This window comes from Ambystoma mexicanum, chromosome 3p (assembly GCF_040938575.1).
Source record: "Ambystoma mexicanum isolate Mex_15411 chromosome 3p, UKY_AmexF1_1, whole genome shotgun sequence".
Lineage (NCBI taxonomy): Eukaryota > Metazoa > Chordata > Amphibia > Caudata > Ambystomatidae > Ambystoma > Ambystoma mexicanum.
The window spans coordinates 681,270,553-681,297,662 of NC_090925.1; the positions used below are offsets into that span (position 1 = coordinate 681,270,553).

General features: G+C 45.3%; 1 protein-coding gene across 1 annotated transcript in view; it reads left to right on the forward strand.

The window, feature by feature from the left end:
• The window catches only part of CDHR2 (cadherin related family member 2), a 552,802-nt gene that overhangs the window by 316,844 nt on the left and 208,848 nt on the right, over positions 1-27,110 (forward strand). Inside the window, exons 6-8 of the mRNA XM_069651470.1 lie at positions 21,276-21,365; positions 22,582-22,668; positions 23,528-23,653. Coding sequence (XP_069507571.1) covers positions 21,276-21,365; positions 22,582-22,668; positions 23,528-23,653 — 303 coding nt within the window. The remainder of the gene's footprint in view (positions 1-21,275; positions 21,366-22,581; positions 22,669-23,527; positions 23,654-27,110) is intronic.

Consider the following 27,110-nt stretch of genomic DNA (forward strand, 5'->3'; position numbering starts at 1 on the left):
CAGGCCATATTATTTCTTTTGGGCACAGCCGCCTGCGTGGAATGGAGGCTGTGCTGGGATATACTGTTGAGAGGCTCTATGAATTTCCTGGAGCATAAGCAAAACGAAAACAGTTTTTCTGTGGCACATTTTTAATGAATCCTTGTGATCTTCTTTGGGCGCAACCAGAATGAAAATAGGTGTGCAGAGATTGATGTTTATTTTGTTGGCACAAGCCACTTTCTCTGGGCACAACCAGCATGAAATGGGTCCAGCGCAGCACCACATATATATTGTTGAGACTGGCTGTGTGATTTTCTTTGGGTATAAGCAGCAAAATATGTTTTATTAATGTGGTAGGGCCTCATGATTTGTTTGTGCACACCACGCAATTGTGGAATGCTCCTGTTTGCCTTTGGCAACCTTGCAATTTCATGTCTTCTACATTTAACCAATTTATAAAACTTATTTCTCAAGGGTAGACGCCACTCTATGTTAATTTGCTACAGTACTTGTAGAAGTGGCCAGGGAGGCCCCCAGTACATGCTGTACCTTCACCCTGTGTCAGAGGTGGCTAAAATAACTTGAGGAACCAGATATGGAGTTTAGGTATTTTACCATAAAATGTCAAAGGCATGACTGCTGAATGACAGCAGGCAGGCCAGACTATTGGGGTCCCTATTCTCACCCATGACCTTTCTGTAGGGTCCCTCCACCCTAGCCCAGGCGTCTCTACTCCCCAATAGGATGTGCTGAAACACTAGGGACAGGCAATCATTGTGTCTTATTCTAACCTAGTCTTTCAATGAAGGCTTAAAGGCCATAGCCTTATTTACCTTACTCCCTCTGGGACTTCCTCTGGGTTCCTTACTCTGAAGGATCGCTAAGGTGGAGTTCAATGACGTTGGGATGGTGTTTCCACAGTCTCACACCGTCTCTCTACCTCCTCTCCCTGACCTTCCTTTCCTCTCTCCTACGCTCCATTTCTCCTTCTCTATTTCTTGTGTCCCCCCTCCTCCATCCTAGATTCTCCTAGGTCCCCTGTCTCCTTCTCTACTCTCACCTCTCTTTCTAAATGTACTCTTCTTCTCTCTCTCTCTCTCTCACTCGCTAGTCCCCCCTTCACCCTTTCTTTCTCCCTCAGATTTTCTGACACTTCTTCCTCAAACCCCTCCACTTTCTCTCTCCTCCCCTCCTGCTACCTCTTCCTCCATCTTGTTCTCCAACCTTCCCCACTGCGCCTTCTTCCTCTTTCTTTCAATATTCTCCTCTTTCTCTCATGCTCCCTATCTCTTTCTTTTCGTTCTGTACCACTCACACCTTCCACCTTCTACATTCAGCCCTCCCCTACACTCACACATCCCTCTCTGCTTCACCCTTCTCTTGTCACACACTTAGACACATACACCACAATAAGTACAATATCGCAAGCTTGGAACCACTGTCCCACCTACACAATATCTTACCTGCACTGTCATCATCCAGTTCTTCCAGAAACTTCTCATCACTCGACTCTACCTTCAGCTCTCTGCTGCCTGGGTTTTCGGTCCACCAGCTCTCCTCCTGACCTCATCCGAACACCCCTCATCTGAGTGCGGGGATTTGATTGCACTGCCTTTACTGGTGTTCACATCCACCCCTTCTCATTGGTTCTTAGTATCATCTGTCCACTTTGGGTAATCTCTACCATGCTTTACCCCAGCGGCTGGGTTCCAACAGCAAAGGTTAATAAGTCCCTTTTTGGCCGTGCCCTATTATCGTTTGTGACCCCATTACTTTTGGCCAGTACACAGGTTACTTGGTTTCGCGATGTTTCTATCAGGAACTGGGTCCCCCATTTCCCTCATCCCACCTCTCGGGTCAGATTGGCTCTGGTTTATGCCCTGGTAGGATGCCTACTCCAGGTTGCGAGGGGTCCCCCCTCTCCCTTGGCAAGGTCAAGACTCTGACCCTGTCACACCTTTCGCTTGTAACTCCCAGTTTTCTATGCCAAGAATGAGGTTCGTATTATGCTCCCACTTTCTATACTTTTACTCGAGCAGCAAGCATGGAAACAAAAGATTTGAACTTTAAAACGGAATTTACCAGAAAAGATGAGAACATCATAGCCCAACACTATTGCCCAACGGGACTTGCCACTCATCACTGGATCTCCTCAGCCACATACGTCCTCTTTCTTTGCTGCTTGATAAGTGAATTATTATCTAATAGTGGGAGGCATAGTGCACAGAGCACACACGCGATCAATGTAAAACATTTTCCCGGCTACTTATTCGTTTATTGACATGGGTTTTGTCAGCTGCACTCTCTTACTTTTGTGAACGCTGCAACCAGCTCTCTCAACCAGCGAGCGCCACAGCGCCGACACGCTGATGTGGTTACTATGCCAGCGCTCTGCACGGAACCCGGTTGCTGTATGAAGACCCGGCGTCCCCGCGTCTTTCATTAATCGTGTCTTTGAGCAGGACGGAAGTAAGAGTGACGCACCACATAATCTCTTCAATTTCAACTCCGGAGACCTCAGTACTATTCTTCTATTCCTGTTGCAGAATGTTGGGTCATTTTGGGCAGCGGCCATGTAGTGTGTGGCAACTTTGATTCAAAGACTTCTGACATATATTAGATTGCCGGACTGTTATGCCCTATCGGTGGGGGGGAGGGGAGGGTCAAGAGGTCCCGACTCCATCGGTCCTCTGTCTCTCCCAGCCACAATGATAACGGAAGACACTCAGCCACAGATATGTGTATCTTCCTTTATTCCCCTTTCCAGCCTGCTTTACCAGGCTCTAGTAGCCCCTTCTCTTCCTCCCCCTTCCCTCCGGGGTCCCTCCTTCCCCTTGCTTTTAAGGTCACCCCAGCTCGACCTGTGCTTAAGGTAGTCCATGGTCATTCTCGACTGCAACATCTCCCACCCCACTTAACACTGAACTTCCCTCTCTTGTGATCAGTCCACCGGCTGGGACCCCTTCATCCACAGACTGCTTGGGCTCTTCTAGTTCCACTCCCAGGTGTTTCCCCTTTGTTCTCCATGTGGTCGTGTGCAAGGGAGCCGACTTATGAATTTCCCGGGTGGGGGGCTCAAATACAGGAAGTGACATCACTGGCAGATATATGACCGCAAATTTGCATGTAGTCGCCAACTTGGTACAACGGCGCGCGCGGGGGGCGCGCACAGCGCAGAACAGTGGAAACATTGGCTAGCATGTACTGCATATACTAAAGTCAAGTAAGAAGGGGATTTAAGCCTTCGAGTTGCATTGCAGTAAGCCATCACTGCCCCTACTCCACCCGTCTATAATCATCCAGGTTGTAGTAGCCCTCCCTCAAAAGGCAGAGCAACACAACTAGGATGGGAGAATAAAATGCTTGCTAAACAGAAGGTACAGCTGCAAGGTGGAGTACCACCACCACCACCAAAAAGAAGTTCCCAATTCAAGGGAAACGAGAAGTAAAGACGTTTCTCGATTAAAAACTACCAAGCAAGAACGTGTGTGGTGTCATAGGTCAGTAAAACATCAACAATTCAAACTTACAATAGTGCTGCTGTATATTGGCCAGCCAGGAGAACAGGTGAACTGTTTTCATTGCAGCACCTTCCCCAGGCTAAATGTATTTTTACGGACAGTTTGTTGAATAAATTCATCTGCAATGGCCTCAACATCCAGATGTGCAGCTTCATCTTTGTGTCCATGTAGCAAATCAACAGCATTTAATCGAGATTTGCCCATTGTAGCTCTCAGGTAGGTTTTGATGTGCCGAAGGCATGAAAATGAACGCTCCGAAGAACAAGAGGATACAGGGATGGTTACTCCAATTTGAAGCAGTCGTGCCAGTTCTGGGAACAAATTGCTCATAGGAAGACCCCTTTCACCTTTGAACAGGTCAAAGACATCCTGAAAACACATAACCGGATTCTTATCCCTCTGTATAAGTTCAATCAGGGAGCACAAGTCCTGGGGTGGTGTGTAATGGGGCAAGGGCCAATGGCCATCCGGCAACCATGCAACAATGTAATTGATAGTTTTTGGGGAAGTCTAAGACAAACCCACCTGACATGGAAGGACCAGTTAGATCCCTCATATAGGGGATACCTATAGGTGATATTACCTGAGATACCCAATGAAATGGGCTCTTATGTTTTTGGGGAAGGGTCAGAGATTGTGATGTCATAATACAACAACAGCTCGTGACACGGGCTCAGGAGCAGTGATTGTTGGAGATTCTGTGTTTCCTGTATGATAACTGACTGTTTGGAAAATAAAGGACAGGTCTAACTTGCCCTTGGCTGAGTCCTCCCTCATTGCCGGGGGAGGGTTCGTTGTGCCCTGGGTACTCTTCTAAGCAGTGACTTTGTAGCACGAACCGCAGTCCTCTGACATACTCTTACAGTGGAGAGGAGGGCGTTGATTTAAGTGATGTGTACCACCCATTCCTATAGCATCGGGACAGGGGAGGGGCCGACGTAATGAATGACACATTTATTTGCCTCTCAACATGGTGCTTTTCTATGGTGACACAGGAATACATTGTGTAGACAGGACATTTAGTTGCATCGCCCACTCACGTCACGACCCGTACCATGATTTTGCAGCTTTGGCAGCTGAGGTCAAAAGTATGGGTGTATGCAATGATTTATTGCCACCAGGGACCTGTAGATTTCATTATCACAAGATAGCGGAACAGGGAAGGTGGGGTTTACAGAAATAAATTGTTAGGAAAGTAAGCTTTTGCTGAGCAAAACAACAGTGTGATACATCCACATATGGTGGGACGCGGATGTCATTACGATTGATCAAATTAAACACGTGAGCGAAGCTTTCCTTTAATTTATAAACTTGTGTTTTTATTTGCTGCTTGGTTGAGAAGACTAATGCATAACAAGAGGCCTCCTGCCTTCCAATATAAAGCTGTCCATTTCCAACATAATATTGACAATATGGATGGTGCAAACAGTCGGTCAAGTGGCACAGCGAGTAGAGAGCTCGCTTGACATCCGAGCAGAGCCTGCTAACGCAGGTTTGAATCCCCGGGGCCAAACTCAGCCTTTCATCCTTCTGAGGTCGATAAATGAGCACCACACACCGTGGGTAATAATAAGCAGTAGCGCTATATAAATGCCAAATTATTTATTAATGTATACTAGGGGTAAATAATACTGCTGCAATGCTTTCTTTAATTTACAAAGAGGACATGCTAACCCTAAGTAGTGGGTATTGCTTGTGCAGAATTGGGCTTGACCTTCAGCTATTGGGCTTTCACGTGTCTGGAGTTTTGCTGGCAAATTTAAAGCAAAGTCGTCGTTGTCTCATTTCTGTTTTCAACGCAATAGATGGCAACACATGACTCTTAAAAACATTACCTGTTTTAAACCTTAGCAGCTTCGCAGCTATTGCCCACGTGTGTGTTTAATAGCTTGTTTACAAAAACAGGACGTGCGTAAAGAATGTCACTAGCATTCTTTTCCAGACAGTGACAATTTACCAAGGCATCATCGAAGGTATTCAAACCCTAGCTTGATCTAAAAGCAAGCCTGCCTGCCTTCAGCATGGCCCGTTTAATGTTTAATGGCGCGGCACTGTGCATCCTTAGGATACACGGTTACTGGCTTACTACGCAGTAAACAATTAATGAGGTCGGAAAGAGAAATTACACTGGAAGGTTACGGAAAAGTAACGGGTTCACATGGTTATAGAATTGTCATCAGTGTTTTTCATCGGCAGAAAGGGACATTTTAATTAACACGCACCAAAACGCCAACTTTCCCTTCTCACTTATCGGTATTTCAAATGAAATCAACATAGGCATCCCTAATCCCTCCCCCAACGGGTCCGTGACTTGGTCCGTGACTTCCTGCACCAAGCGGAGGTGAAAGGAGTGCAGGCCCCTTGCATTCATGCTGCAGCAAAAAGAAGTGAAAACAGCCGAGCCTTTTACCCGGCCGGAGAGAAGTGATGCATTATCGATGGAAAGGGCCATCGATACTGTATCACTTCTCTCCGGCTGGGGGGGGGCTCAGCCCCGACTTGATTTAGCCGGGCCGGGGGCCCGGGCCCCGGAGCCCCCGTACTCTGCGCCCCTGGTCGTGTGTCCCATGTTGAGTATGCATCTGGCGGCTCTGCTTGCTTTCCTGGTTCCCACAGTCGCATTTCGTTCATCGCTTTTGTTATACCGCTTTGCACGGGCAGTGCGCCACTTGGCTGGAAGAGTACTCCATCCCTGCACTCCCCTTCAACGTGGTTTTCCCTCCCGCACCTGGTACACTAGTGGCCCATTGCCGGGCATAGTCCTCAGTGTGGGAACAACAGACCACACTTGTAGCACATTTGGTCTCCTTGGCTCTGCTGGGCTGTTACTTGGCGCGGTGCACAGTCTATGCTGCATTGGCACGGGAGCAGTGTAGCGCGATCTGCCCATATGCGGCAATGATGCCAGTTTCCTTTGGGCTTTCAATTATTGCGGCTTGCACGTCTACCCTTTCATGAATGTGGGTCAGCTCTAATATTTCCTCCAGTGGGAGTTGCTTCTTGAGGAGATGCTTTCGGAACATTGGTGATTTGCAGTCTTCTATTATTCTTAGCCGTATTGCTTCCTCATCAGAGAAGTTTGCAAAATCCCAATTGCCCGTTTTCTTTTGTAGCCTGGTGACAAAGTCTCCAATTGTTTCCTCTGGCCGTTGCTGACATCGGTTGAACTCGTATCATTTTAAGTCCTTGTTTGGCTGTGCAACCAGTCCCTTGTTCAAAGCGGCTACAGCCAGGTCATATGTAGTTTTCTCCTGCAGTGGAATGGTCTTAAGGATTCCCTTTATCTCTTTCCCAGCCAGGTTGGTTAGTCTGTCAAGAAGGGTATGTGGATTTGTCATCTCCTACCACTTTCATGAACCTCGAGAATTCTTCAAGCCATTCCTCCCACCACAGGCCCCTGTCCTGTTGTGACTGTAGTTGGAAGGGTTGTGGTGTTCTTAGGAATAGTGCTCAGGACCTGGTGGTTGTTTGGGCCATTCCTTGGGCCTCCTGTTCATTTGCTATGGCTGACTCCCTGGGTAGGTTCTGTGCCTTCCGGTACTCTGTGTTGGCATTACGCTGGTGAGGCTTGGTCCGGCTCAGGTTGCTGGCTTGTGTGTGGCCTCTACTTTTCCCTCACAACTTTGGAGGTGGGGTGTCCTTTGGCGTGAAAGTCGTCTTAGGTGTCCTTTCTGTCCTTGTGTTCTTTGCCCCCCCCCCTTTCTGCTTGAGGTGGTGCCTAGTATGTCGTGCTCTCCCCACCCTCAGCACTACTGGTGATCCTGAAGGGTTTTTCTTTTTTCTTTCAGTTTTTTTTTTCTCAGCCCTCGTTCCTCACAATGGGGTCTGCTGTCCTGTATGGGATCACATCTGCCAGAATGTGATCCGGTGAGGTGTCGTCGCTTGCCTTACGTGTAACTAGTCACGTCTGTGTAGGTGGACTGCCATGCACAGGGAGGCAGACTACCCGTCTGTCACTTCGGGCGGACTGCCTTGCGCTCTTTACATGTTACGGGCGGACTGCCCCAGCGCTCTTTACACATATTGTGCGGACTGCCCCTGCGCTCTTTCCTTGTTGGTCGGACTGCCCCTCGTGCTCTTCCACGTTTCGGGCGGACTGCACTTGCGTTCCTTCCTTGTTGTGGGTGGATTGCCTTTACCTGATTCTGGGTGGACTGCCCAGTGCTACTTCTTCATTTCTTCGCTGCGGGCGGACTGCCCTTGTCCTCCGGTGCGGGACCACTGTCAGAGTGGGTGGATTGCTGTTCCTGCACTCTGGGCGGACTGTCCTATTGCTTACACCTGGATTTGGGCAGATTGCCTTTCGTGTCTTCGTTGCGGGCAGACTGCCCTTGTCCTCCGGTGCAGGACGGTTGTCAGTGTGGGTGGATTGCCATTATTTTACTCTGGGCGGACTGCCCTAGTACTTACACGTGGATTTGGGTGAATTGCCTTTCTTATACTGTGGGCGGACTGCCTTTTAGTGACTTTGGGCTGACTGCCCCGTTCTCCCTCGTGGAGCGGCTGCTGATGATGGTGTCGATTCGCCTTACTGCACTATGAGCAGAGTGCCCTCTACAAGTAGCCAAGGCTCGGTGGTACACCTCCACACCTTGTGCGGATCAGAATAATTGGTTGGGTGCCAGGTTGCCGCTTGTCTCTCAGGATGCACATTGCTGCTCGCAAGTTTAATTTTCGTTATTGACTTTTTTTTTCGTTTTTTCTCTCCCTCTCCTGGATTCGTTTCTCCTTGTCGCCAGTTGTTATGCCCTATCGGAGGGTCAAGAGGTCCTGACTCCTACGGTCCTCTGTCTCTCCCAGCCACAATGATAACAGAAGGCATGGAGCCACGGATATGTGTACCTACCTTTATCCCCCTTTCCAGCCTGCCTTCCCGGGCTCTAGTAGCCCTCCTCTTCCTCCCCGTTCCCCCCGGGGTCCCTCCTTCCCCTTGCTTTTAAGGTCACCCCAGCTCGACCCGTGCTTAAGGTAGTCCATGGCCATTTTTGACTGCAACACGGACCGTCCTTCTTAAACCTCCCCATTCCAGTCATGGGCCGTGCACTCAAACGCTTAACAGGGATGTGTGCCCAAGGGCCTTCGTGGTGCTCACCCTCACAGGAAACTTCAGCCCTTCACATACACGTGGCAGGTCCCAGACTCCACCTTTCTTATTACGCTCTGGCCCTAGCAGAGCCTCTGTGCACCTGGCAGGCAGTCAGGCCCAAGTTCACCTGCAGCTGTGCGTCCTTATGTGCTCTGGGACCCAAGCCCTCACAGCACAAAGTACCATACAGCATCAGAGAGAACACATGTCAGGCTCGTCTGCTAAGTAGGTGACATCACAATGCAGAGAGGATTACAGCAGCGAAGACCCAGTGAGGGACCTCGATTTATAGATGGCACAGAGTTTCAAGGTGGTTTTATGGCATGGTCCGGTTGTCGGCATGGTCCAGAAAGCTGTGCTCACGGGCCCCGATCTCTCCACCAGAAGTTAAGCTTCATGCAGGACTGTATGACCTTCTCTCAAGCATCAAAAGCATCAGAAGCAAACGTCCTTGCCCGCATGAGGAGCCCTGAATGTTAAGGGAAGCCACCAAAACTGGGAGAAGTTCTAATTCCCCAGGGCCTGACTGCAAATCTCCCATGCACTCCAAGGCACAGTCAATCGCTCTAGAATTGCTAGTCAACTGAATGAGAAAGGTGAACCCTCAAGCCTGAAGGAAATAAGACAGGGCGGGTTATCAGCAAAGTCATCGTCCTTTGCTAGCACCAGGAAGGCTGACAACCCAACAGACTCAGATTTTAGAGATGAGGACCGTAGCCATGAAGCAAAGAAGGGCAGAGTCACTTTGGAAGGTGCTAATGAGGAGGGTGTGGGCGACATGATCGAACCGGATGCCCTAGTACACCCTTGAGCTTCGGAATGGGAGCCTCTAGAAAAAAGTACTTGAGCATATCAGAAAAAAGATCACCCCACTCGCTGAGGGACGAGTGTCTGAGGCCTTGCATAGAGATCAAAGTGGTGTAAACGCCAGAGGTGGCTCCCCGAATGCTAACCGAATGAGGCGGTTTAGTCAGGATGTAAAAAAAGGCATTGATGGGTCCATGAAGTCCTGTCAGGACAAACCTAGGGACATGGTGGAGCCACCCACCAAGATCCTACAGATGTCTCAAGAGTCGAAGGAATGCGTTAACCCTATAGATCCAACTGTCCTGGCAGACTGGGCTCAGACAGTTAGCTGCCTCCTGGTGAACTCGAATTTCACCACAGCAGTAGAAAGGATACAATACAATACAACTTCAGAAGCCGCAGCAGGTGAAAAAATAATGCTTTTCTGTGACTCAAAGACATGGTCAAATTTATCAATCCCTATCTGACTCTGGACAAATCCAAGGCATTCCTGAGGAAGGTGTTTTTCCTAATGGTTTTTGGCAAGGCTGGGTGAGGTTGAGGCCACTCATTCAAAAGGAACTTTGGCCAGAGGTTCCAAAGCCGCAGGGCCACGTTTCAAAGTGAGGAAGACAGGCACCCAACCCTTACTTCCCTTGCCAATAGAGAAGTAGAGCCAGAAGCTGGAGGGGCAGTAGTGGGCAGCATGATGCCAACTCAGATGAGAGCATGCATAGTCGTGCTTGCAGTAGGGAGGAGACTGGCATGTTTGGCAAGTTGGCGCATGATCACTGCATATGTCTGGGTTCTGGAGATGGTGCAAGGGTTCAATGTAGTGAGAGCAGGACCTTTTGAGGGGAGAGGTTCAAAAACTGGCACAAAAGGAGACCATAGTGCCAGCAGTCTCAGGTGGGAAGCTTCATATGCAATCTATTCCTGGTGAAAAGGAAGCTAAAAGTAAGGCCATTTATCAATCTCAGGGCCCTCAATGCGCTCCGCATATAGTGGCATTTCACGGTGGAAGGAGTCCACCCACCCCGGGACATTCTCCTGGTGGGCAACTGGTTGGTGCGTTTGGCGCTGCATGACGCACATCTCTCATCTCCATAATCCAACCTCACCATCACCACCTTCACTTCAAACAGAAGGGACAGGTATGGGTGATCACTTGCCTCCACTTTGGTCTTTCATCTGCTCTTTGGTATTTCACCGAGCTTCTCGAACCATTGGTGAGCAAGCTTCGTGAACAGTGAGTTTGGATTATCTCTTACCTGCATGCATGACATGTTCTTCATGTCCCAAGATAAGGAACTCTTAGGTGTGCAGCAACCTTACTGCAGGAGCTATGGTTTCTGTTGTAATGGAAAAAATCAGAGTGGTTACTTCCCAGAGGGTAACATTCATAGGCTTTCTAGTGAGCTTGCAGCAGGATACGCTCAGTCTCCCATAGTCCAAAGTAAATGCTAGCAAGAGAGAAATCAGATTGACTCTCTCAAAAGCTTGGATTTCTCTAAAAGCCAGGAATGTGGGATGGTTGGCCTCCTCTACCTAGGTGATCTTCCCCGGCTCACTGCATTACCAAGCTCTGCAGCATCTAATAATTTAGCACCTCAAGTAAGGCCTTTCTCAAGACCATCTGGCTTCTCTATTGGAGGAGACTGGGATTGAGTTGTCCTATTGACTCCAGAACATGGAGGTTTGGAATGAGAAAGCGATCTTTGGTGCTTTCTCAGATCTAGTGACAGTCAACACTTGGCAGCATGGCTTGGATGGCCGATGCAGGATTGTGGACCGGGCAGCGATGGTACAGAGTAGAAGTGGGACTCCACATCAATTGTCTTCTTGGTACCCAAACTGGAACAGAGGGAAGTGCTGTGTATTTTTGAAAATGGACAACATATCAGTAGTACATTAATCGCCTGGGGGGTACAAAGTCCAGGATGATGGCAAAATTAATCAAGGATTTCTGGCATTTCTGCCTGCAGAAAGCGATCTCAGTGACAGTGCAATAATTGCTGGGGCTGTCCAACTAGATCACAGACTGAAATTCCAGTTATTTGAAGGATTCCAGCAATTGGCAGCTTGAGAAGACAATCTTCTAGAGACTTTTAGGCATGAGGAGTTTGTACCAGATAGACCTTTTTGTCTTGGGACAGAACAAACAACTCAACAAATTCTACAGTTGGAGGCCAGACCTGGTAGCCTTGGCAACAGACACCTTACTGCAGATCCGAGGTCCATGGGTGGATTTCGCTATAAACGCAAGGACGCCCAGGTCAAGGTCAAGCCCAGGTCAAGAGGTGAAGTTATTATTGGTCGTGCCGTCATGGAAAAGTCAGCTTGGGTTCCCTGCTTTATTGGAGATGCTGGTGGAGGCGCCAGTACTGCCTCCCTTATAGGAGCAGATATTGCTGGATCCCTGGGAACTCCGCACCCACTCGTGTTGGAATGGACCTTGAAGCTCGCAGCCTGAATAATTTCATGATGCTTTGAGCAAGCCAGGCCCTTCGGGACAGGCTTTATACTACTTGAAGGATCCTGGGCATCAGAATGATTAAATCTTACAGATCAGCTTGGGCAAGATGGACTCGATAGTGCCTTGCGAGGGACTTATATCCCTCTAGATCAGATGTGACCCACATTGTGAAATTTCTTGTTGCGTTTTCCACTCAGGTGAAGGATTATAGGACCATGAACCGTTTCAGCTTGGCCATCTCAGCAGGACACAAATACATAGGTGGGGCCACAGTTGTGGAACACGCCCTGGTTTGCAGACTGCTAAAAGGAGGACTCCCAAATGTGGGATGTTACATTTGTTGCAAAGGTAGCCCGACAACAACGGCCTGTTCAAGAGTCCGTAACAGCCAAGTTATCTCTAATATTCTGTCTGATCTTGTGCAAAAGGGTTTCCGACATTGGAACTCTGTAGGTCTGTAGGTCAACAGCAAGAATTATTCAGTGGAAGGCATGACCTTCCATATTAACAGGAGAACTAAGACAGGTATCAAAGCAGTGACTTACCCCTTTTTTCCAGGACAGCCTAAACTTTGCCTAGTTAGATGCCTTGAAGCTTACAAGTCAGTGACAAAGCAGTTCAGGCTCCAAGGTGAGTTGCAGCTTTTCATCGCTTTGAAGAGGTGCTTTAGAGCTGTTCCCACCCATACTCTAGCCAGATGGGTTGGATGGGGCAAGCAGCAGGCGGTATCGATACGAAAACTTTTATCGATATGAAAACCTTTGGAGCCCACTTGACATACAATACAGACTTGCAATACTAACATTCAGGAAAATCATGATTATAATAAAGACACATAGGAAAAGTATTATCCCATCCATTTTTCACTTCTGTTTTGGAAAATGTAGTTTTAAGGATTTGGCTTTTGGTTCCATGTGTGCCACTTGAGTATAGGTAAAGAAAGTGAGAGAATAATACTTTGTGTCTTTAATAGAATCATGACTTTCCTTAACATTATAATGAAAAATCTACATTGTAACCATGCGCAGAGACATGCGGCCACTATATAGTTGCAAACATAGAAAATAAAGATGCTACATCTTTCTGAAAACAGGTCATTACCATCAAATTAGAGGGTGATGATAACAGGGAAAATGGCCCTGTGAACAGAAAACCTGTTTTTCCCTGCCACCAAGATGGTGGCCCATTTTGATGGATGCGTTCCAAAATAAGGACCAAAACAATTTGCAGAGCCTCCTCATAATGGTAATATGGGCTGTATATTACAAGAGGAGAATATCAACAAGTATTTTGACCAATAATATATATATATATATATATATATATAAAACTCACAAAGAACTAGAATGAGCCTATTAATAATAAGGCCATTCTGTAGACATGAATGAGTGAATCGCTTATTGTGAGAAACCTCAGGGTATTCTCACTCCTAGATCCCCTGGATCCTCTTTTCAGGTGGCCGGGGAAAGGCCATTGCTATTCGATCTGGGCCGGGGGGTGGTGAAGCGAGGGAGGATCAGCAGGGTGGAGGGTCTTTGGGACCTGGGAGTGGGGTACCCTTAAGAGAGACATGGTATCCTCCTTATCCTGTTAACATATGGTCGAATTAAAAAGTGTGATTGTGCCCCTACTAAAAGGGGTTGTAAAACAAGGAAGAGTAGGCCAACACCTTACCTATCGGAAGTTTGTGGTGTCTTTGGAAGAAAAAGTGGTTTTTGACTGTCACATGTACAGTAGTGCACAAAGGCTACAAGAGATTGGTAGAGATGAATAATTGTACTAGGGCTGTAGTTTATAAATACTTATTAGCTACTAGCAGGGTAGGCTGTTAAATACCTGAATATGGAATTGTGATCACGTAGTCTGACGTGGTCTTCATGCACCAGGTACAAAGGTATGGCCAAAGCTTGATTCTAATTGAAGTCCTACAACCAGAGCATAAAAATGACAAATGCTCAAAACCATTTGATAGATAAATTTAAATTCTTAATTGACAAAAAAAGACTTGCAAAATACCTGGAGAGGAAGTAGTTCAAAGGCCAGTAACTTGATCGATCTGACTTGGTCATCAGGTTCCAGGCTAGAAAATAGACGGCAGACACTTCTATGTGGGGTTCTACAAATAGAGCATAAGATTACTCATATGTTCAAGCAGTTTTAATGCATTAAAAACATTCAAGTGTGTGGTGACGTCTGGTGAAGGTCACCGTAAATGAGATAGTAGGTTGGCCCACTAATTTGCTCAAAAAAACCCTGAGATTAATTATTGGCGTGCTGAGTTGAGAAGAGGTTGTGGCTACATAGAGGGTAAACGTGGAAGTGTATTTATCATGCCATCTGACCGTAACCAAGCACAATTTTGAGTACAAACAATATATATATCACCCGTGCTCTGCAATTGACTGAGCAGTATTGTATTTGCTGATTGCGAGTAAACACAGCAGCGCGTATGTTTTCAGTGATCATATACGGTAGAAAAGTGCTGGCGCGGAGGCCACTGTTATTGAAATAAAAACGTGCCTGTGAGCTGGATGCTTGTTAGAAATGGACATTAGCTAACAGATTTGATCATAAGAGGCAGAGAATCACACACACGCTTACCTTGTACACTCGTAGCACTGTGTGAATAGTCGAGCTGTGTCACGGTCCTCGCACATGTGCAGACATGCGAAGGACTGGACTATTGAAGTGTTGAACAACTTTGTTGTCTCTTGTGTTCAACAAAAGAGCTGTATCTGATAGAGGCTTTCGGAAAAATGGACGAAAGGGTACTGATGGTATTTTAAAAGTCACCAAAGTGACGCCAAATGTTGCAGCCGTATAGCAACTGAAAAACGTGTTAGATATAAATGCAACGGCGTTGCAATAAAGACGAGAATCGCCTAAACGAGTGGTTCATGTCATATCTCTAAAATGGAAGAAATGGGGATGCCCTGAAGTCATTGTCATGTTGTACTGGATGTGACATACAGAGAGTATAGAATTCATACTCTAATCGTGTACTGAGGGTAATTATAGATGAATGTACATCAAATCAGCCCCATTCCTATAGAGTTTTGGACAAATTAACAATGGCCATACAGCGAAAAACAAGCATGTTTCTGGTTTTGTAGATACATAACAGAACATCAGTATTGAGACGCATATTATGGAAGAGCAGACAATCAATTGCAGCTCGAAAAAGGAAAACAACCATAATTCTACATGTTTGTCAAAAAATATTTCACCCCAATTATGTGAATAAAAAATCTAGGAACATACTAAGAACAATCAAAGGTGTGACAGATCTTGCAAAAGAATGTTCTTTAGAAAACTAATTGTAGTTTTACAACAAACACAATTGCTGGTATACCATAGGTTGCAACGTAGCACATGTGCCAACAATTAATTTTAATTAGCACACACAGGTGAACATGTATATATATATAGAAATACCAAAATTTCCACCATAGGATGCCCAATCAGGGATTTAATGTCAGGATTCCTGATTTATGATCGATCATCACGTAACAATGAATCATGAATCAAAATGTATCATAGGGAGCTCATTTTACCCCAAATGGTTATTCCGTATTTCTTCAACAGATTATCGTAAATTAAGGTAAGAGAGAAATTGCGATTTTAGGTCTTGTATCTCACATTCAGTTAATTAAAAAACCGATTCCACTCTATTGAGACATTGAGGCCCTTTCTTACAGTATCTAAATGATATATCCATTTTTGCTCCAGGTGACGCAACATCATGTTACGATTGCCCCCTCAAAGGATTTTTTACCGTTTGAATTATGAACCAAAAAAGATCTGTATGAGAATGTTTCTTTGCTTTAAAATGTGCAACCATCGGTTTGTCTTACACCTCATTTTGTATACATTATTTGTGTTCATAGATCCCTTGTTGGATCTCTATTTTGCATTTCCCAATGTATATTAAACCACACGGGCACTTTATGCCATAAACTGACCATTTCGTTTTGCAGTTCGTGAATGTATTCAATTTCCAGGTTGTATCTTTTAGGTCTACTTCTTTTAGGTCGTTAGCGGTCTTTGAGATTTTTGCTACGTTTGAATGCAAACCTTGGTTTATTCAACTTGAAGGTGTCGGTGTTGAGAATATCCCAATGGTGCAATACTGTCCTTCTTAGTGTATTGATGATAGGTGTAAAAGTGGTTACACAAGTTATCTTATCCTGTGATTCTCTAGGTGTTGGAGCGAGACATGATTGTCGGTTGACATTTCTTGCTCTTTTTCATGCTCCTCTGATGATGTAGGCTGAGTACCCTCGTTCTTTTAGACGGATGGTCAGATCTCTACTAGTGCTGTCAAAATCAGACAGTGTGGTACATTAACATCGAATGCGCAAAATCTGACTGGATGGATGGTAGCTCGAGAAGCTAAGAAGAGTGTTTTTTGAAGTAGGTTTCCTGTATAGTGTAGTTCCCAAACAAGTCTAATTGATTTTGTATATTTCAAGATCCAGAAAAGGCATACTGAATATATCTTGATCTTTGGTAAACTTGATACAGGGATTTTGCAAGTTGAGCCATAAGAAAAATTCATTCAGTCAGTCTATTGTGCCTTGCCATCTCATAAAGACATCGTCTATGTACATGTGCTAGCAAATTAAGTTATTTTTGAACTCATTGTTTGGATGGTAGACGGAAAGATCTTCAAAAGTGTCCATATACAAATTAGCTACATAAGGGGCAAAAGTTGGCCCCATACTGGTGCCATGGCATTGCTGGTAAAAAGTCTCTTTATAAATTAGTAAATGTTCCATGAGCGCCAGTCTGGTGCATTCAAGAAGAAATGCAGTGGGTGGCTCAGTGTTACTTCTTTTGTCTACATAGGTTTTTAGTACATTGATACATTCCATTTGAGGAATACTTGTATAAAGTGATTCGACATCAAGGTTTACGAGAAGATCTTCTTTATCGATCGAGATTGTGCTCAAGATCTTAATAAATGAGGTTGTATCCTGGATGAATGACCTAATTCTTCTGACAAATGGACGAAGGAAAGTGTCGACGTAGATTGATAAGGGTTCCAAAATGGAAACTATGCCTGCCACAATAGGTCTACCGGATGGTACGGATTTGTTTTTATGGATTTTAGCAATAGATATATTGCTGGTAGAATTGGGTGCCTTCTAATCAAAAAAGATTTTTCGTCGTCGTCGATCCATCCTTCGGTGTGTGCATGTATCATAAGGCTCTCTATCTCAGATAGGAGTCATTGGGTTGGATTAATGCCGATCTTCTTATAGAATTTAGTGTCTTGTAGTTGTTTGTTAATCTCATCGTCGTAGAGTTGTCTACCCCAAAGGACGATGCCCCCTCCCTTGTCAGCAGGTTTGATTATAAAATCGTTATTGCCTTCGAAGGTCTTGAGGGCTTGCCTTTCATCTTTAGTCAGGGTATCCATGAAGAGTGTCTTGTTTGTAAACATCTTGTTGACATCTGTTAAGATTTTGTTTTCGAAAGCCAATATTTCAGGGCATATCATTGAGGCAAGCTGTGTAAAGGTCGAGGGTGGCTTCAGTCCAGTTGACTCACGTGGTTCTCTTTCAGCTTTGTCGCCCAAAAAATATTTTAGATGAATAACCCTGAACAATTTACGTAATTCCACCTTGGTGGTAAATTTGTCTGCATTAGTGTATGGTATAAAGCTGAGTCCTTTCGATAAAGTATTAATTTCGGTCTGAGTCAAGATATGGTTACTTAAATTAAAGATGGGTATTACCACATCTGTTGTGGAGGGGGTATCCATTGCCTTGTCCTCATTCCATGTGGCATTTGTTGGCGGGTTTTCCCTCGTCTCCCTATCCCTTGAAAAAATTGTGGATGGTTTTGTTCCGATGTAGAAGGCCCCGTGTTCGCAGAGTCAGAGTCACTGCTGTTGGCGCTATTAGAGAAGGTCACACATTTTTGTGGGAAATGGTGTTGATTGTAGCCCCCTGTCAATTGATTAGAGCAACCTTTCCACCAAGTTCTATGGACCACCAAACCTTTTACTTCGTCTTTGTACTTTGTCCTGACTTTTTGCAGTGATTTGAAGCCTTCAGCTTCACTCCTCTGGCCTTTTGCTCATATGTTTTGGTGAAAACGACCAGTCCTCAAGGCTGTCAGTACTGGGAAACTATGTTTCCCTTAGTCTTTTAACTTTGCTGCCTTTTTGGGTAACTTTTTAACATTGCATAATGCAGTGCAATAGGGCTTCTTTTGTATGACCCTGGACTACGTTCAAAGGAATGTTTGGTTACTTTTAGATGTGCCTAAGGACAAATTGGTGGCAGCAGTTACTTTTTCATGATTTGTGTACTGTACTTTTTGTTAACCTTACCATGTGTCCCAACATGGCCGTACCACAAGGTTTTGTCCAGTTACCTTCTTCCTGCCTTGCCAGGTCAGGAAATTCATTTTATGGCCATGAAATGTCCAGGAAAGCCATGCTTTTCGTGGGCTAGTGCAGGCCCATGTGTGTATGCTCCTAGGAAGTGGTTTGGGACTGTCTGGTCCCAATCCAGAAACTGGTTTCTGCATGTCTAAGGAGTATGCATGAGTTTCACCATCAGTGGGTCTGATTGGACCACTGCTGGTGTGTGTGTGTGTGTGTGTGTGTCTGAGGGGCAGATCTTCCATTGGGTGGGCTGAGTTTCCCGCTCACCTGAGTTTCTGAATAAAAAGAGGAGTCCTACAGCCATTCCCCAGAGGTCCTGCGACGAGCCACGTATGATACAGAGTCGTGAAGACTTTGGAAGACCTATGGACCGATCCTGAGAAGACCTGGCAACCAACTTTTGGTGCAGTCTGGGGGGAGCCCTGTCAGGCTGGTGATCTTAGAAGACCAGTGGCAGGAACAACCATTGTAGTCTTCCTCATGTAGCCCAGCAAGTTGGACCCCACAGAAGTTTTCCTGGGCCATCCAGTGGACAGATCAGCTCCAAATTGGGCTACCGTGATAGAAGCAGCGTCGTTCAGAGGTTCAGCCCGAGTGACCATTCCTAAAACCGGTGTTCTCGCATCTGCTCAACTGTCCTGAAGGGTCTTGCACTGGTGCCTGCTGCATTGATCATCGAGAAGAGGTTGCACCAAGCTCCTGTACTGGACCAGAACTCTTCTTTCACCTGCAGCACTTGGGCTTCTTCGGCCGGAACCAACTGCGGGAAAACTGACCTCAGGTGACCCTCCAATGACCTGCCAAGTCTTAAGAAAAACTAGAGTACGGATGGTACGTTGTAGTGATACTTACCTGCCCCCTATATCCACCTATTAACTTTTAAAAACTATTACCATTGTTTGACTTTGGCAAAACTAGTTGCTGAAAGTCTTCTCAAAGCTCGGGTCAGTCTTACTCACTAAAATATGTCCTCTTCTGTCTTTTGAAACCTCCCTCACATCCACGGGGTCCTCCCCTAACTTTTTTCCCACTTCCTAAAGCTATCAGAAACTTTGTGAACTTTTGGGCACACGGTCCTATCCAATTTAAGGATGGAATTTACAAGTTAGGGCTGATACTCCTGTGGACTCTTGGTGTAATGCATATTTACTTCCGTTTCTTTTCAGGCATTGGGGTGGTGAACTGATTGTTTTACACTAACTCACTGTGACTGAATATATGTAGTTTACTATTTAGTATTGTTTGATATATTACCCATTCTTAGTCATTTTCATAAGGTGCTTTTGCCCATAAATATAAAACTTTTATAATTGATTGTCTAAGTGTAATCCCTGGCTACTTATTGTGTGAACTCATTGTGGACCCCTTGTCACACTCACTCACTCCCGAGGCTTAGCCCTGGCCACTCTCCATGATACCCTGATTTGTTTGGCTAAAATCCCAGAGGTTATCCTCTGTTCACTAAAACTAGGCTGGCTTTCTACACATCGTTCCACAAGGCCAGAAGAGAGAAATCCAATCTAATTGCAGGGAAGAAAAAGGCGAAACAAACCAGGTGTATTACGTGCTAATGATCCCTCTAAAGGAAGTGTCAACAAGAACAATGCCAGCTAAGGAATACATCAATTTCATTCTTCTCTGAACCCCACCTGCCGTGTAACATTGTGTAAAATTTCAAAACATAAGACTTGGGACCTGAATCTTCAGGAAGTCAAGAGAACAGAGTTGCTGGACTTACACACATCATTGGTATTTTGGTAGGTGATGGGGAGAGAAGTTTAATCACCAAACATTCTCCTAATAGCTTAGAAGTTGAAACTCATCTGGTTAAGCACATGGAATTCATGATAAATAGATGATTTTCATGGTGAAAATGTTCAAGGGATATTGTGGGGGTCTATTATGGATTATGTTATAGATTCTTTGGTTAATGTGTGTGCTGCCCACAGGACTTCTTGAAGCGCTTGGGGTCAGTGTTCACACTGATGGTATTGGGTGAGATTGTTTCATTGCTATATTAAGATTTGAGCTACATTGTTCTGTTGGTTGCTTGCATTTATCACCATTCGTCTTTCCACCTTTATATTTCTTATTTCTCCCCTTTGGCTTTACCTTATGCACACCATCTACCCACCCCACATGGCAGCAGAGCGCCTGCTAGTACTCCCCCACTTTCTCAAGAACACCAGCTGAATTCTACACCCCACCCATCAACGTACAGCGTAGAGTCTGTCCATCGACCCCTTATCCATCCTTGCTCTCAGGGCAGCCATCTTTAGTAGGGAACCAAGCAGCATATCTACACCTAGGGCTTCCTTCTTGATGCATATAGCCCAAGTTCACTGATCACTCCTCACGTAGAAACATCCCACCACACAGGAAACGGGTTCTTCCGATCTTCACTCATTAACATCTCATGGTTCGTTTCTTCCCACTAGCTTCCCCTTCCTTTCCTCCTTCTCTTACAGAACCTTGCATCAGGAGGCCACCAAAACAGCCAACAATGCGCTATGCATGGCCACGTTTCATTACATTATATTGGGTTTTCTCACATAAGATGATTCCATGTGCTAAGGGGGTAAACATGAAAGATGAAAGGGGGGAACGAGACAATATGCACATATGAACATATTCATGATTGTTCTGTCCTGAATTAATACTCAAATACCATGTTAAATATGCTGGTGCATTTACTCAATTAATCCCTCAGTTAAATCACATATTTCTTCGAATGTTCACCCTCGGTGCCAGTGTTACATACACGTTGCACTGGTGTAGAGCAACGTTGCACAGTATTTGCCCTGGGCCAAATATTTAACTTGTGCAACATGCACCTGTGCAATGCATATGTGTACATGTAAATATTTGCCTGATTGGAAATGGCAGTAAAAAATTGCACTGCACCATTGAAATGTTTGGTGGTAATGAAGGCTTGCTTGCTGCCGCCAGTGGGAGTTGAACCTCCGCTGCAGTATTTCTCGGGATGCTACTGTTTCTCCAATGAAATCTTTGTTTTCTTCTTTGTAGGTTTCAAGGCCAATAACTATTCTAGTTGAGAACTCTAACGACAACGTCCCGATCTTCCACAACACCCCGTACTCTGAGAAAATACCTGAGGTTTGTAGGTTTGCTGGCACTGCCTTTGGGGCAGATGTACCAAGAGGTATGCAGGTCACGGTGCACACTGTGGCCCTTTGCAGTGGCAGATGTCACCATTGCAATATTGACTGTTTAAATATAGAGTACGCCACACGTTGATTGTCTCTCGGTTCTTAAATGGTATGTTATTATGACCCAATTCAATCATACTCATTTTTTAAAGGCGAAAATCTGCGTTGGCTTTGACAGGATCTGTAAACAGGTTGTACCAAAAATCAAACCACTAAAGTTCTTTAAAAAAAAATCAAACACCCAATGAGCAATTATACCAGATTTAGAGCCTGCGATCTGGAGAGTACACACGACTCTCTCTCTCCAGCAGTTGCTAATCCAACCGAGCTAGTTTACTCCCGGCATTTGTTAACAGTGACTCCATTGGCTGTGGAGTCTGGCTCCAGGTTTATACAAGTACTTCGATGGATTGCCGACTGAATATGCCCAAGGCTGTACCCAGACAATACACCATCTCTCTGCTGGCACCACTGCATGTGTGAGGTGTGTGGCAATCCTCTAGGGATGACCAACCTCTCAGGCACAGGAAATGTCTTAAAATGGATGTTTCCAGGGAGCTTTGCAAGTCTTTGCGTATCAACCTGATTCTTTTCCAGTCAAAGGGCCTCATTACACGGTAGGTGGTAAGGGAGTACCGGCACCGGTAAGGGCACCGGTGCCGGTAATCCCTTACCACCCTATTCCGAGGTCCCTTAGCGAGTCCCTTCCTTAACGCCTGGTTTTACCAGGTGTTAAGGACGGGACCCGTTAAGGGACTTCCCAGCTAATAAAGGTACTGCAAATTGCGGTACCGTTACTAGCTCCATCCCCATTCCCATTGAGCCCTATGGGGGCTCGAATGGGAATGGGGAATGGTTCCCGGAATGGGGATTTACCGGGTCCTCCAAGGTTGGAATGACCCGGTAAGTCCCTATTTCGGGAACCCGGACACGGAATGCGGTAAGGGGGTAGCCATGGTGCTACCATGCTAATAGCACCATGGCTACCTCCTACCTTGTAATGAGGCCTAAAGCCGCCTTCTTCATAAAAATGCTGCATTTTATGTTAACGATTGGACACAGGCGATGAAGGCTGTAACGAGTGCTTGCATCCGCGTTGTAATCTACTATGAAAGATGTGGCGTCACATTTCGTGCTGGTCTGATTGTACCTTCTTATTCCAGAACCAGGCCAATGGAACGGTGCTGTTTAATGTCTTCGCTACAGATCTTGATGATGGGCCTGTGCCTGTCAAGTACAGCATTGATGAGGTGAGTGGATTCCCACAGTCTTGTTGAATTGTGAAATTGATCTTCTAGATGACAGCTGTTACTTTGGCCTGATATCCACAGGGTGATCGTTTAAGACTAGTGAGAAGAGGGCGCTTCATAGGCCAGTAGGTACACATAGTACTAGTGGTTTTGCAGATCAGGAATTGTGAAGGTTTGGGGCAGAGTCACTCGGATGCCAGGTTTTCCCAGAATCTGATATACTCTGCCTCAGCCTATCCAAACTTTCGGAAGCACAGGCCGGTTGGACACTAAACGTAGGATCTTGTAGGCTAAAGTGTCTTGGGAGCAGGTAAGAATGCAGCCAGGACACAAGTAAGGCTCAGGATACCAGCATGTACAAGAAGGAAGGCTCTTTATTAGTTGCAGTTCAAAGTAAGCAGATGCAAGCAGGAGAGATAGGCAGGCAGATCTTCTCAGGTAGGGCTCCCAGGATGCAGTCCCCAGCTGCCACTGCTGTAACCCCAAGGTCCCTGCCAGCTCCACATTCCATTCACTCACTCACCATTCCGCAAGCCGTTGCACATGCGCATATAAGATGCAGATCACTCCATAGGCCAATCTGGAGATTTCACACTCCACTCGTCACCAGAAGAATCTAGGTTTGTGCCATAGGGGTCAGTTGCACATGGTCCTTACATTTTGTGATACTGTTGATGCCATTATCAGTTTAAAATTGGGAAATCAGTCTAGAGGAGGCCACAGGGTGTCTTGGCAATGTGGGTTCCCGCAAAGCATGCTCTAACCCACCCTCTGTTGGGCGCACTGTCCAGGTTGGCTGCTTTCCATTTTATTTTCTGATTTTGACATGGCTGCTCTCGTCATTCATTGCTCTTTCCAGGTCACGCCCAGCAGTGCAGAGGATCGTTACCTCTTCTACATTGAGACAAATGGAAGCGTCATCCTGAACGGCACCTTGAATTACAACAGCAAGAGTATCTTCTACCAGCTGAAGATCAGGGCTACGGTAAGGCTCATTCGGTCAAAGGGAGGAGCGCTGTCTCCCTATTCTGCCCTCAAGTCAAGGCGCAGATGGCAGGAGGCCTCTTGCCCCCTCTGGAGTAGGGCATTGATGGGCTTTGAGTGAAGGAGTCATAATGAGGAAATTAGTTAAGAGATTGTACCTTTTCAGCAACGGGGAGGAGAGGGCAAGAGGGGGCGAGTTCTCAATCCTGTGGGACTGCATTGAGAAAGTTGAAGATGTCACATTGCCACGTGTATGACCGTCTAGAAGCAGCTTAGGAGAGAGAACTGGCACAATCACGATAGGGTTGGAAGGCAAAGTAAAATGCCTATCGCTACTGACAAGGTCCAGTTAAAGAAAGGTGGTTCGGAGGGGAGAGGCAGGGGGATTCGATCAGTGAAACCTAAAGACTGTGCTTTGAAGCCCCTTACCTTAGAGTGGCAGAAAGCAGTTGATCTCAGTAACACTAAGTTAATGGTCTGGCTTGTTAAGCCTGCTCTCTTATCTTGCTGCACCAACTAGACGGCCTCCTGTCTACCACTGTGCTCTATCACTTTGCTCCCTAGCCTCTCCAAACTTGTTACTCCTAGACTCTTTCTTCGTGTACTCTGCTCCTTGATTACTGCCTCTTGGACTCTGCTCCTTGATTTCTGGCTCCTGGGCACTTCTTGAATTCTGACTCTTGGACCCTGCCCTTTGATTGTTGCCTGGTGTTTATTTTGTGAATGTATTGCTCTCTGATTGAATGCTGACTTATGGACGCAGACCCCCGCCCTACTGCTGCTTCATATAAGGCTGCAAAATCAAATGTTGACTTTCACCGGAAACTGGAAAAACACAATTTTCATGTCTGCTGGCTGGATTTCCTGTGTGCTTCGCATTGTTGCAACTGTTACCGAAAGAGGCCTGGGGCAGCAGCGGGGAAAAGCAGAGAACGTGGGGAGCACGCCTGCACTGAAATAACTACCGGGCTGCAGTGGATATGGAGTGTCTCGCTGTTATCTACTTCTTTCCACTAGTTGACCACTATCCCTGTCACTGCAGATAGCACAGTACTCCTGGCATTGTAATCAAAGTTGCCACCGGTGCAGCGTTGGCCACCAGTACATGTTGTTAGTGGGGCGGGAGGGTTTTAGTTGCCCAAGAACTGGTTGGCATTGTTCGGCTTAATGAGCAGATCCGACGGCTAATGCGGAACATTCACGCATGCCAAGAACCAGCAGCATGGAAAACTAACTGCGAGTTTCACTAAAAAAAGCTTGATACTAGAACCCACGCACCAGAATCTAATTAGCAGCTGGCATTCCATGGGAAACGGCTATAGAGACTAACAGGAAAACCTGATCAAGAAGGGACCTCCTCCTCACGCCGTGTCAGGGAATCAGCGCCCTACTTTAAAGCAGCGCTCCTTACACCTCAGACTACTGTATAAGTTTGTAGTGTGGTTATAACTAAGTATAACAAGAAGGAAACCCTCGAGGGCTGCAACTCCTGGCCAAACCAAGTTTCTCTATAAGGAACCAACATTATACAACTGTGTTTAATGTTACACTGTTCATCTTTCTGAAGCAATACCCCTGAAGAATTTCCCTGCACAAGATCCACAGATTTAGGGAAAGAAACATGTTGGGATGAAGATACCGTGTGATTAAGACACGGCTGTAATAGAGCTTTAACAGCTTGTATTTATTAAAAATGTATTGAACAATCCAAACTCACCTAAGGATGAAGTACTAGGCAGCTAAATGTTACACGTATATAGCTTTACTAGTAGCGTTGTATGCTTTTTTCAGAATTGTTTGTAGGTTCTTAATGTGATTTTATGTAAATGTACTTTTTTACCCATTGTGTATGTGTTGATGAACTGTGTTAGTGTTAACATTCAGGTGGAGGACGTTTGAGGTGGACCCAGTGTTACCAGCTTATTGCTGGATTTATCACTCGTTTTTTTCTCCTCCTTTTTTCCTTTTTCTAATTTGTGTCATACTTGATGTGGTGTTTCACGTAGGTAATGTATGTTAGATAATATTTTTCTATTAAATTTTTAAAAAAAGGTGTACATTGCAACCCCATTCAGGTTGTATATGTTTTTTTAAAAAATAAATTGAAATATGGTACAAATAAAATAAATATATATATTTTCTCAATTTATAACGGTCCAGAATTGTTTTTTGGTTTGAACTGTGGAGTTGCACACCCTCTAGGGGCTTTTGTGAGCATTTTTCTCACTAGAAAAGGAGACAAAGTGAGGTGCAGGATCCTTTTAGTAAATGGCATTGTTCGGCACCGCTGGCCACTGCTATGGCTGCTATTGCTGTCCTTGCCATAGTTGTATCATTGTGTTCGTGCTGCTGAGATTGAGAGTGTGGGGGAAGGGCATACGTACAAGTCTGGGATGAACATGGTGGAGCTTCGCAGTCTGTGGACACAGTTCCCAGTGGCCAGCTGATTGCTGAAGGTGATATTTGGCTAACGGATATGTGTGAGGTGTTAGGTGTAGAAAGCGTATATATAAATACTAGGCCCATAGAACACATATAGCTCAGTATAAGTGTAGTTCAGTAGATCCTCCCCTCAGTCTAAGTTGCTAATGCTGAAGATGTCTCCAAAAAAGGAGCTAAGAAAACCCTCTGCATTCATAAGTATCTCTACCTCGATCCCTTTAACTGCTTAAATTCGAGGACAAGAGAAAACGCTGACCTCTTGGTTAGGAAGGAGCCTCTAGCCGAATGCATGAGCAGAAACGTAGAGATCTCTCAGGAAATGGCACCTGCTTAAGCTATTAAAAGCTGAGTTAGTGAGGATCCATGATGACGTGGTGGGTGGAGAAGCATGGAGATAGAGACAGTACAAGGCTCCCACACCTAATTCCAAAATTCCAGATGAGATCTTAATAGAAATAAAAGAGGGACTGTACTGCACCCTGTCTATTGATGACCATGGACAGTATGTCATGTTCCTCACATGCACCTCCAGTATTCAGTGGATGCCGTAAAGAAGAGCACCCCAACTTGGCCTACACATGGAGCTTTCATTTTGTATCCTTTATTTGCATATGGTTTAAAAAAACATTTACAGAACAAACATAGTTAAACATTATCTTTCAAAATAGTTACATGTGTTTAAAAGCATTTTTTTTTATAAAAGACAAAATATATAAAAAAATCTACATTCCTTTAAAGATTAACATTATCGTTGGTCATAAGATACTCTGTGTGAGCACTCGCCTAACATTAGATTTTCTCCTTCTTTGATCTTTACTCTATTTTACAAAACATTTTTCTATGCGCTAGTACTCTTAGCTCGGCTGACAATGATTCCTCATTCAACAACCTTAACCATAACAGAAAAGAACAAATAAAAAGAACTCCATTTCTGTAGACATTAACATTGTCATTGCTTATAAGATACAAAATATAGACAATCATCTACCATTAGATTTCATATCCATTACTCTAAT